This window comes from Lycium barbarum, chromosome 1 (assembly GCF_019175385.1).
Source record: "Lycium barbarum isolate Lr01 chromosome 1, ASM1917538v2, whole genome shotgun sequence".
NCBI classification, from domain to species: Eukaryota; Viridiplantae; Streptophyta; class Magnoliopsida; order Solanales; family Solanaceae; genus Lycium; species Lycium barbarum.
The window spans coordinates 16485299-16497313 of record NC_083337.1 but is presented as its reverse complement, the minus strand read 5'-3'; the positions used below and the strand labels follow the sequence as shown (position 1 = coordinate 16497313).

Here is a 12015-nt window from a genome sequence, read left to right as displayed (position 1 = left end):
TTCCTCCAAAGTTCCGAATATACAGAGTAGATATCAACAATATACATTATTAAGTCCAAGTCACTAAATTAAATTTTATGATATAAAAGTTACTCAACTTTAATTATATATCAAAAAATCACTAAACTATTATCTGTATCTAAACTGTGATTCAACTTTGTTTGAGTATCATAGCAATAAATTTCATTTATTTCTATGATACTTAGGCAAAATTGATTGATTTTTAATTACAAAAAATAGTTTAGTACTTTCTTGACACTTAAGTTGAATGACTTTTTCATTATAACAAATAGTTTAGTGATTTTGGTACAAAAAAGTGAAAGTTGAGTAACCATTTCCAAAATTAACCCTTTGGTTCAACTGTTATCTGAAAATTTATAACATACTTTTTTCAGTTAATTTGTCGTTTGTAGTCAAAACTAGATTTTTTTAGAAAATATCAAGACAGTTTCTGACTTTCCGTTCGGCTTCGGTTCAGCTTGTTTTAACTTGCAACAATTTCGTTCTAGAAAAATACGAAAATTACAATGATACTGGAATATCTCATCAGTTATACAGGATAACAACAAACTTTGGGTGTGTTCGGTATGAAGGAAAATCTTTTCTCTGGAAAATGTATTTTTTAAAAATAAGTGAATTTCTTACTAATTTAAATTAGGCTTTTACATTAATAAGTATCATTTCATGCAATTGGATGAATATGACTTATCAAAACTAAATTCTGAAATTGTAATAGAATAGTACAGAATTTAATATAATAAAATAGAAGCAACTACAAAGGGATGGGCAGAATGTAATTCAATAAAACATCTACCTTAATATGTTGAGAAAAATGCAGCTAACAATACAATGATACAAGGTCCATAAACTAAATCCTGCCGGCTTTCAATATAATGGCAAGTAGAGACCCACAGAAGGCAATAAAAGTTCCAAAAGCAAATAAGTAAGATGCCTAAAGGCCTATGTAAACACAAGAAATAGTATAGTAGAATTCTAAAAACTCAGGCAATCAGAATAATCCTGCCGGACAAATAGCTCATTACAATTACTCTTTTTTCTTATCTTTTAATGGCCCTATGGGAATTTTACTCAAAACCTTGGCATCAAAGACTGCGTATTGTTTCTTGATCTCCTGCGTTGCTTTCTCAGCTAATGGATCCACTTTATCTTCATACTTCTCGTAAAGAACAGGAACTGTATGGAGGAGAACAAATGCTGTTTGCATTGAAAGGAAGATATAATCAGTATTAGTTTAGAACAGATAGCACGTACAAAAGGGCTAATGATCGTCTAGAAAATTTGCACTTACATATGTAGAACAGTGTCAGAAAGTTGCAGCAACTGCCAACAACTGCTAGGACCCATAAACCAGCAACGATCTGATAAAGTGAGTAATTTATGTAAACAAAGATGATTCAACGAATTAACAGAAATAGAACACCATAGTGTCATTACTCAAATCACATTTCACAAGCTCTATAGCACCTATTTTAAAAACTAAAAATGCTTAGTGATTCCAAGGACCTATAATAATCGGAAAAGGACAAACATCAGTAAATAGGATAGTTCGACCAACTTAACTAGGCATAGGTAATCCAAAATGTAAAAGAACAAAGATTTAGCATTCGCGGAAAAATAAGCTACTCCCTCCGTCCCAATTTATGTGGCACCGACTAGGCACAAAATTTAAAACAGAAAGGAAGACTTTTGGAATTTGTGGTCTAAACACTTTAGACATTTGTGTGGCTATAAATAATTTCATTAAGGGTGAAAGGGGAACTTAAAGTTAAGTTGTTTCTAATTATAGAAAAAATGACAGTCTTTTTGGGACAGAGTAAAAATGAAAGTGTGTCACATAAATTGAGACGGAGGGAGTAATAAGCATCCAATTTGAGTTTCTGTACTGTAATTGTTTTCATTAGCTAAAAGAAGAAAGCCTACTCTGTAGTCTCTACTGAGCCAGCATGAGTCAAAGAAGTGAGGAGTTTAAGTACACACATGACGTGAAATCTAATGAGGATGAACAAGACAATCACTACCCTTTACATTTTCAGCAAGGCTAATGGCAAAGGAGGAACAAACAAGTCTCAAGGAAAACTTCATACAGGGAAAGTACAATAACTAAGCAACTTACAGCAAGGAACTTCTTCAGATCTCTCCCAGATGCAATTTCTCGCAACACGCTAAAAGTGCGGTTAATTTCAATACTCAGAGCAGAAGCGATCTCAAGGATCGGCTCCTCTGGAATGTGAACTTCTGGGATATGTGGACGTTTCCTGTCAAACAACGGCAAGAAAATGTTTTCAACAACTGGTTAAGAAAATTGAAGCGTTAATTAATGCAAAAATTTAGAAGCTCACTTGTTAATAAAGGTTGTTGCATTAGACCACAAGAATAAGATAGCAAGGGTGAAGATCAAAAGGTGACAGACTAGACCAAGCAGGTAGTACTCGAGCAATTCAAAAAGAACCCAAATTGCAGTTGCTCCACCAAGTACACTAGCAGATATCTTCTTGTTTCTCCACAAGAATACATCGGCAGCTGCATAAAACCAGACATAATCAAACTGACATTTCTCTTCTCAAACATCTAACTCATAGCAAACCTTCATCTAACCTAGATTACTAGTTAGATGCCTCACTTAGCTCTAAGGGATCGTTTGGTTGCTGGTTAGGAAGTGAACTATTCATGTATTAAAACCAATAGTATGTTTGGTAGCATTTCAGTTGTTATGTATGAAATTCAACACACCAAGTATGTATAGTGTTTGGTTACCAGTTTACAATCATGAATAACTAAAACGTGTATAAGTTATAAGTCAATTTATGTATTGTTTTATGCAGGCTAAAAAATGAAATTACTAATACATGAATTAGTATGTATCACTAAACTCTGCATAACTCTAACCAGCAATCAAACGACCCCTAATAACCCCATAAAGCAACCAAACATCAGCTTGCAACAGCATAAAGCCCATTACTTATCACTTCACCCTTACTAGTAGATGCAAGAAAATCCAAAATTAGTCTCATTCGAGCCCTAAACCACTTGAAAAGCACCTGTGATGACAGTATGAAGAACAAAATACAATCATGATATATGTAAATATAACTAAAAGCATATATATTTGATCTCAACATTTCTTAAGATATTTTTTTGTAACTCACAAGTGACTGTTTTCAGCTTCGAAACACAATAGATAATAGCCCCGTCCCTCTACCTTCTCAACTTACATATCATTCTCCACTTAAATACTAGACTTGATTTACATCTGCATTGGGGTTTGACTTTTTTTTTTCTTGTTTCCTTTCCAGGTTTCAGCCGTCCAAAGTGTACAACAACAACAACAACAAACTTAGTATAATCCCACAAGTGGGGTCTGGGGAGGGTAAGATGTACGCAGACCATACATCTGCCTTTATGGGATAGAGAGGTTCTTTCCGATAGACCCTTCGCTCAAAAGAAATGTAATCGATGCAGAAACGTAGGAAAGAAAAAAGAGACAGCAAAATGAACAAAATAAATGCAGTAACATATATCAATACCCATTAGCAAAAAAGAAACTATGCGACCACCCCAAATCATATGATAACGACTCTATTACCTACTAACTATCTACCCTAATCCCCGACCTCCACACCCTCCTATCCAAGGTCATGTCCTCAGTCAATTGGAGATCTATCATGTCCTGTCTAATCACCTCCCCTCAATTCCTCTTCGGCCTACATCTACCTCTCCTAACTCCTGCTATAGCCAACCTCTCACACCTCCTCACTGGTGCATCCTCACACGTCCTCTTCACATGTCCGAACCATCTCAAGGGAGAAAAGCCTCATCTTGTCCGCCACAGAGGCAACCCCCACTTTATCCCATATAAATTATTTATACATGCTGAAATTGTTAGCATGAATATAAAGCTTGAACCAAAATTATTAGATTCTCTCGAATATGTAACTATAACTTCAATCAAAACCCTAAACCCCTCAACAAGCAATCACTTAACCAAAAGTTTCAATTATTGAACTACTCCATCTATTTTAATTTGTTTGTCTTACTTTCTTTTTTAATACGTTTTAAAAAGAATTTCTCTCTACTTTTTTCATTCCACATAGTATGTTTAAGAACTCAATATTAAAGGGCATTTTGTACATTATACATATCTTTAATTTAATAACAAACTCCGCGTCAAGTCAAAACCAGACAAGCAAATTGAAAATAACAAACTAAGAGTAGAAAACAGTACGTTTGCCTCCACCAAAAACATGGTGAACCGGCTTTTCTCTTCCGAAAAGCCGCCAAATCTTCGCCTTAGGAAGCGGCGCAGCCGCCAGCTTCGTCTCGGAATCCGAATCGGAATCTGAACGGTCAAAGTGAATCTTGTCGGCTATTTTGTCCATTAAAGATTCTTCTTTGTGCTCTGAATGCTCAGCTTGCTCTGCCATTTTTCACTATGGAGCCCCTATTCGATTAGTGAACTCAAAGGGAAAGAGTGAAGACTAAAAGTCTAAAAGTAAGGGGATTTTGTTTTTTTTTTTAGTTTATATATAATATATATCGGGACATGACATCCGAGCCGCTAGGTGCGGGTTTATCCCGAGCCTGGTTTAAGTTCCACTTGTGAGTCGAGATGTTTATCGGTCGGTTCGGTTCGATTCGATTTTGTGAATTACCGGTTTGGTTTATCGGTTTTCGATTTTTAAATATACCAAACCAATAAGATATTCCTTATCGATTTTCGGTTTATCAGTTTTTGATCCTTAACGATTCGATTTTCAGTTTTTTTTGCTTTCTCTTTTTTTCAGATGTTCATATATAAAAAAATCTTCATGCATAAATTCTACACAAATTACAAGACAAAAACTATAAAAATCATTGTAGCAATCTTTCAAAAACAAAACAAGGCCAACCCCATTTGTTCATTTGAGAAGTGAGGGAGAAGCAGCGACAGAGAGACATCGCAAGCCCTATTTTCCTATGAGAATTGAGACTTTAATTTGAGAGAATAAGCGTGTCTGCGGTAAGCCCTAGTTTTGTATGAGAATTGAGACTTTGAGATAATAAGTGTGGCTTCAGTAAGTAATTTAGAAATAGATTTATATGTAAAAATTAAATTTTAAAACCACTAATATACAGTTAGAGATAAAAAAGTAATTTAATATAAGTTTATTGGGTTATCGGTTTAACTATTAGCTAAATCCTTAAAATCGGAAACAGAACTGATAACCCAATAAAAAGTTTTACAAATCCGTTTACAAACCGTTAACCCAATAACCCGATATCGACAAACCAATAGCTTTTTTATTAGTTCGATTTATCAGTTAAACCGGTTTTTGCATACCCCTACTTGTGAGGTAAGCCTTACACTTTCTTTTTAATCAATTTTTTTTTTTTAAATAGAGTATACCAATAACAACATACCCAGTGTCTCACATGCTGGTTCTAGAGAAGGCAGTGCGTACGCAGATCTTACATCTACTTTGGGAGGTAGAGAGACTGCTTTCAATAGACCCTCAGCTCAATGATAAAACAAATCAAAACAATAAGGCAAAGAAATAAAAGAAGTAATGAAGTCACGGCAAAATACTAAAGATAGCATAACAAAGTATTCTTAGAAAGAACGTAACTATAAGAAAATTATATTATAATCGAAGTACCAGGAACAACATATCAATTTTAAAAAAAAATAATAATAATTTAATTTAATTTTCTTATTCATCTTTAATGAGATGATTGATAACCACATAAATATTTATGATTTATTTTTTACCACGAGTCTTAAGAATCTTTCTTTTATTATTAAATTTCAAGCTCAGTCAAATATTATCATAAAAATTGTGGGAAAGGGCCTAAAATGCCCTTGGACAATTAGCTTTGATACACAAATGCCCTCCATCCACCTTTCCTCTCCCAAATACCCTGGCGTTAACCTATTAGGTCTACTTTGCCCTTATATTTTTATCGGCCCCCTTTAAACATATAATTAAAAAATTCATTTATTAAGTGGCACGTTTTTATTGGTTAGTTTTATAATTAACCTAAACTAATTACATCCCAACCCATACCCGGATCCACCTAACCCGCCCCGACCTAAATGCCCAATCTATGGAGAAAAACCCAACATAGCCGCCTTGATTAAAAAATCCAACTTTGAGGTTAATTTAATTATCTTGCCAACATCAGCTCTTCTTCTTTCTCTTCTTCATTTTGGGAGCTTCGAAATCGGAAAGTCGAACTTAGAATTTTTGGGTTGTTTGAGTTTGAATATGATCCTAGGTTTTTTATTAAGCTTATTGTGTTGAAATTTTGTTGAATACTGAAAAAAAAATTGTTTAAACTCATGAAACCTCCATTATAACATTCATTTATGAAAACTGACCTCAATTTGAAAATTTAATTTCAAGATTTGTTGGCGCTTTGAACTTGGTATGTTGGAATTTGGTTCTAGCTCAAGCGTGATTAAGTATATTTGAAAAAAAAAAAAAAAAAACCCCCATTGAAGAAGTGAACTAAATCCACCATTGAAGGAGCTTTTCGAAGCTTGCTTTATAAATTTTTAAATCTGTAAATTTGGGTGTTAAAACCAATTAGGTGATACTATATTTAAAATTAGTAGCATGAATAACCATCGAATTAGGATTTAGAACCTGAAGAAAGAAGCAGAAAACTCCATGGAAGTCATTAATGAAGCTTGAAGCTTCAAGTCACAAGAAGACATAATGTTATTTTGAAAGAAGAGAGATTGAATCTTTTGACATGGTGGTGGTAGAGATTTTTTCACACGGGCTAGGTCAAAATATGTGTCATGGGTGAATTTTTTGTTTTTGTTTTTTAAATTTAGGAAGGGTTTAAATTTGGGCCAATGGCCACGTAATAAATAAATATTTAATTATTTTATTTTAATGGGACCATTCAAAATAAGGGCAAAGTAGACCTAATAGATTAGCGTCGGGAATATTTGGGAGGGGAAAGATGAATTGAGGGCATCTTTTTACAAAGTCAGATAGTTAAGGGGGATTTTATGACCTTTTCCGTAAAAACTGGGACGGAAGGAGTATCTTTTTCTGGAAGACAAATTTACTTTTTGTGTTGCTTGAGTAGATTTAAATTTTGAAAATATTTACCACCGGGAAGGGAAGTATTAAGGATGTATGAGATTTTTTTTCTTCCTTAAATATAAATTTAAGTTCTAGACTTAAAAGTAGTGGTGGGCATGGTACGGTATTTGAAACTTCGGTACGGTAATTTTAGTTTTTGATTTCTAAAATTACTTTATCATTACCATACCAAATTAATACAGTATGGTTCGGTATTTCAAAGTTCGGTTTCGGTATTTTACGGTACGTAAATAGGTACCATAGTTTGTCCGACTTTGACTTACATATACTCATATCGCAGAGAATTATGACTTTCGCTACTTAAGAAACGTCTCAATTGTTATGTACTAAACACCTTAGACATATAAAACTATTCAAAAGAAAGTACAAGCAATCCCCTTCGTAAATCAATTACACAAAAAAGACATTTAAATCAAGATATAATAGTCAAAGTTCCAACATTTAAACAACGGAAAAGGCTCAAATATGCCATCGAACTATTAGAAATGGCTCATTTATGCCACTCGTTGAAAGTTTGGCTCAAATATGCCACTGCCGTTACCTTTTTGGCTCATCCATGCCATTATTCACTAACGGTGGTTTTAAAATACCAGATATGCCACGTGGCAAAAATTTATTGGTCCACGTCACTTAAATGAAAACCAGCCAAAATAAATCCTAATTAAACCAACGGAAAAGGCTCAAATATGCCATCGAACTATCAGAAATGGCTCATTTATACCACTCGTTGAAAGTTTGGCTCAAATATGCCACTGCCGTTACCTTTTTGAGTTGTTGGATTTATGAGTCGCTGGATTTAAATAGTTGCTGGTTATTGTGGTTTGCTGGTAATAGTTGTTTGGTTGACAGAAGAAAAAAGCTGGACAAATTCCAAAGAAGGGGAAGGGCAAGGAAAAAACTGGCCAGACCTCAAGAAGCAACTGTTATGAACTTGAATTTGGTACACAACAATCTCAACAATCAGGCTTCGAAATTCAAATTGGTACTAAACTATCAATAGCATATGGACCTGATATTGGCGATGACGAAGACCCGACATTGAGGCCAAAAGTCATATCGGAAGCTGATACATTGCTGGCCATGAGGAAGACAAGAATGAGGCCACCAACTGGTGGTAAAAGGATTCAATTCACTGGAGATCCAAGCGGAGTGTCAAAAAGGTAACGGCAGTGGCATATTTGAGCCAAACTTTCAACGAGTGGCATAAATGAGCCATTTCTGATAGTTCGATGGCATATTTGAGCCTTTTCCGTTGGTTTAATTAGGATTTATTTTGGCTGGTTTTCATTTAAGTGACGTGGACCAATAAATTTTTGCCACGTGGCATATCTGGTATTTTAAAATCACCGTTAGTGAATAATGGCATGGATGAGCCAAAAAGGTAACGGCAGTGGCATATTTGAGCCAAACTTTCAACGAGTGGCATAAATGAGCCATTTCTGATAGTTCGATGGCATATTTGAGCCTTTTCCGTTTAAAAAATTAGTTTTCTAATAATACTAGTTTATATATTTGTTAGTATTATAATACTAAGATATATAAATTGTATATGTAATTATATACTTCGGTATGGTATCCGATATTTCGGTATTTTTCTTTATGAATACCGAATACCGTACCGTATACCAAACTTTTAAAAAAATCATAACAAATATCGTACCAAATACCATAATACGAAATCGCGGTATAAAAAATTTCGATATCGATATGATTATCGGTATCTACCATACCATACCACCCTACTTAAAAGTACTCATAACCCGGCAAAATCGAAGTTAAAAATTAATTTACTTCTGCATTGTAGGAGTAGATTTGAATTTTGAAAACATTCACCACAATGCAGTGAATTCATGACATTATTTTGGTGAAAATTTAAATTACCAAGTTGAGCCAAAAGTTTTTGTTTTCCATTTTGGTAATTCAGTAAGTGGGTTAGAATTTTGATCTTTGTAATTCAGTATTCAGTATTTGATTTTTGACAAACAAATAGAAATACATAATATTTTTTAATATTTTTAAGGATTTTGCTAACCTACGACATGATGTTTATAGAATAGCAATTAACCATTTTTAGTTCACTTAAATTACCTCCAGTTCGTTGATTACTCCTATTTACTAACACATTAATAAATGGGTATTTTGATCTTTTCACGGAAATATCCCTTCTCTTTGTCTCTCAATGCGCCAACTAAAATCCTCAGAACAGGTGTTGTGCAATTTGCCATGAAATAAGAGCATTGTCAAAAATAATAAAATCCAAAATACAAATACTCTACCACATATTGTCATTATTTCATATTTTAACTTCCCTTTTCCACCCTCCCCTCTTTCTCTCTTTAAAACCATGAAATCACTATTGTCGTGCTTGATGTTTCAGTCCGCATTACATTTCTCTAGATTTGGCTCTTTAGGGGTAAATAAACTGAAAACATTGCTTTTGGTTGGGCAAGTTTATTTTATTCTTTTCAGTAGAACTCACCATCTGTTTTTCGTTGGATTTTACAAATTAAGTATTCACATTTTTTCAAAAATTAACAACGAATTAAAAAAGAACACAATTATTTATTAATTACTGTTAGTGTTGGAACCTTTAACAGATTATTGTTCTCTGACCAGAGGAATAGAAGTAGCTGGGTTCAGTTTTCAAGGTTAAAGATAAAAAAGCCCCAATTGTTCAAGAAATTTAATGTGTTGATAAAAAAAAAAAACACTCCCTCCGTCCAGTATTACTTATTCACTTTCTCCTTTACACTCCAAAAATCATAAATAAAAGTGTATTTTTACTATAATATCCTTATCTCTCTAATAAATTGCACTCAAATTATTATTGGTTACTTTAAAAAACAACTAAGGTTAAGGACAAAATAAGAAAATTTTAATTAATTCTATCTTGGTTTTCTAAATGAACAAGTATTTTGGGACGAATATTTTAATCATGTGGACAACTAATATGAAACGGAGGGAGTACTTAATAAGGGTATTTTGGAGAATTAAAAAATGGGTATATTGCTATCCTACTTCCCATGTTGTAGGTTAGCAAAACCCATTTTTAAAATCTATATATTTGAAATTATATTACTTGAGAATTATGTGTATATATATAAATTATATACATTTTTTTGAGCTTGTAGAATTTTCAAATTTTATACTATTTATTTGAATTTGTAACTTTAGTAATTTAGAGGCTCAAATCGAGAAGGCCCAATCAAACCGAACAAAAATACCTGAACCAGTTAATTTAATTTATTTGTATTTTAGAAAATTGAAAGTGAAATAATGGAATAAAGCTTTAATACCCCTATATTATTGGCAGGTAGTTATTACCTTTTTAATTGATTTTACGAACAAATTCAAATGAGATCGAAAAATCGATCCGAATTTACTGATTTACCGACTTATTGAACCGAAAATTAGCTCGGTTTGGTTTGATTTGGTTTTAGATTTTGAAAAACTGATTAAAATTTGGTTTGGTTTGGTGTTACAAAAAAAAAAAAAAAAAAAAAAAAAAATCAAACAGAAACAAATCGATAAATACATACATATTTAAAATATTGTGTTGTATATATATATTGCATATTAATTTTGAAAGAAGCCCATTTTCTTGGGTGGTGTTCTTATTATGTTTCCCCCACTTTCTTAGGGGAATGAAGCTAGGAGCCTTTTTTTTTTTTTTTTTTTTTTTTTTACAAAGAGATGATGAGACAAATTAGTATAATATTTGCTTGCATTTTCGGTTATGTCTCTACTGTTGCGAAAGGAAATAAAAACAAAATGGTTTCATAAGTGTAGGAGTAGGTTTAAATATTTGATCCAATTTGGAGTTCCTAGTCCCTCAAGCCTTAGGTCATATCTAGTTCATGACTATCCAGTAATACAAGGTTAACAACAAAACCTTTGTGCGTAACTTGAAGTCTTTAAACAAAAGAAGAAGTTCTTAAAGAAAATGATAGAGAATGAATGTTTTAGCTTTGATGTGAATTGATACTGTTTTCATCATAGTAGTTGTATCTCATCTTCATTTTTTGCACTTCACTTGTATCAATTTCTTTGCATTATAAAATACTTCCTTAAAAATTGCAAAATCCGAATCAACTCGATAAAACCGACAAAATCGAAACCGATTGAATTTATACTATAATGATTTGGTTTAGTTTGAATATAAAAATAAAAAACCCCAATTTAATTGGTTTGATTTGATTTTAACCAAAAATCGAATCAAACCGGACCATGAACACCCCTACCGAACATGTTCACAAGTCGAGACCGAAATCACTATTGCTGAGCCACGTCTGGTCTGTCTTCGTATTTCAAACTTTGATTCACGCTGCTGTCCAATCCGATTTTTACCAACAGTAGCATACCTAACGGTTCTTGGTTTCTTTCTCTACAAAGCTTCAAGAGAAAGAAGTTTTCAGCAAATAAGTAGTTGAGAATGCATAACTAAAGTGAAAAGGCTGAATTCTTACAGAAATTTCTCAATTGGTAGATTCGTTTTCAAAGCTCCTTTTAGCGTCCATCTCCAGCAACCCACTCAACCTTAATTCAAAGGGAATTGATAAAGTAGTTGACTATTTTTTTATTCTGATCTTGACACTTAACTCTCAATCTGATGATTAGAATTAGAAGATTTCTACGGCACGAAGGTCCTATAAAGGTAGACCTTATGTTTCAATTCTAAAAATTATTATAGTTGAATTGCGAATTATTACTTTATCGGCACTTGAAACAATTTGTCTTTTTCGTATTATTATATAGTTCATGTCAAGATGAATGTCATCTTTCCTAATTTGAAAATAAATTTACTTTATGAATGATTTATAGCCACACAAATTTTCAAAATTTATTTTGAACCACAAGTTTCAAAAGTCTTTCCTCATTCTTAAATGTCGTGCCCAGTCAA

At 33.1% G+C, this 12015-nt stretch overlaps 1 protein-coding gene across 1 annotated transcript; it reads right to left on the bottom strand.

Moving 5' to 3' along the window:
• Positions 1-794: 794 nt before the first annotated feature.
• Positions 795-4518, bottom strand: LOC132632566 (reticulon-like protein B1). Its single transcript, XM_060348557.1, has 5 exons — positions 4244-4518; positions 2361-2541; positions 2135-2276; positions 1310-1379; positions 795-1215 (listed from the first exon to the last, which is right to left on the bottom strand). The coding sequence occupies exons 1-5, from the start codon at positions 4440-4442 to the stop codon at positions 1046-1048; spliced, it is 762 nt and encodes a 253-aa protein (XP_060204540.1). The 5' UTR covers positions 4443-4518; the 3' UTR covers positions 795-1045.
• Positions 4519-12015: the final 7497 nt, after the last annotated feature.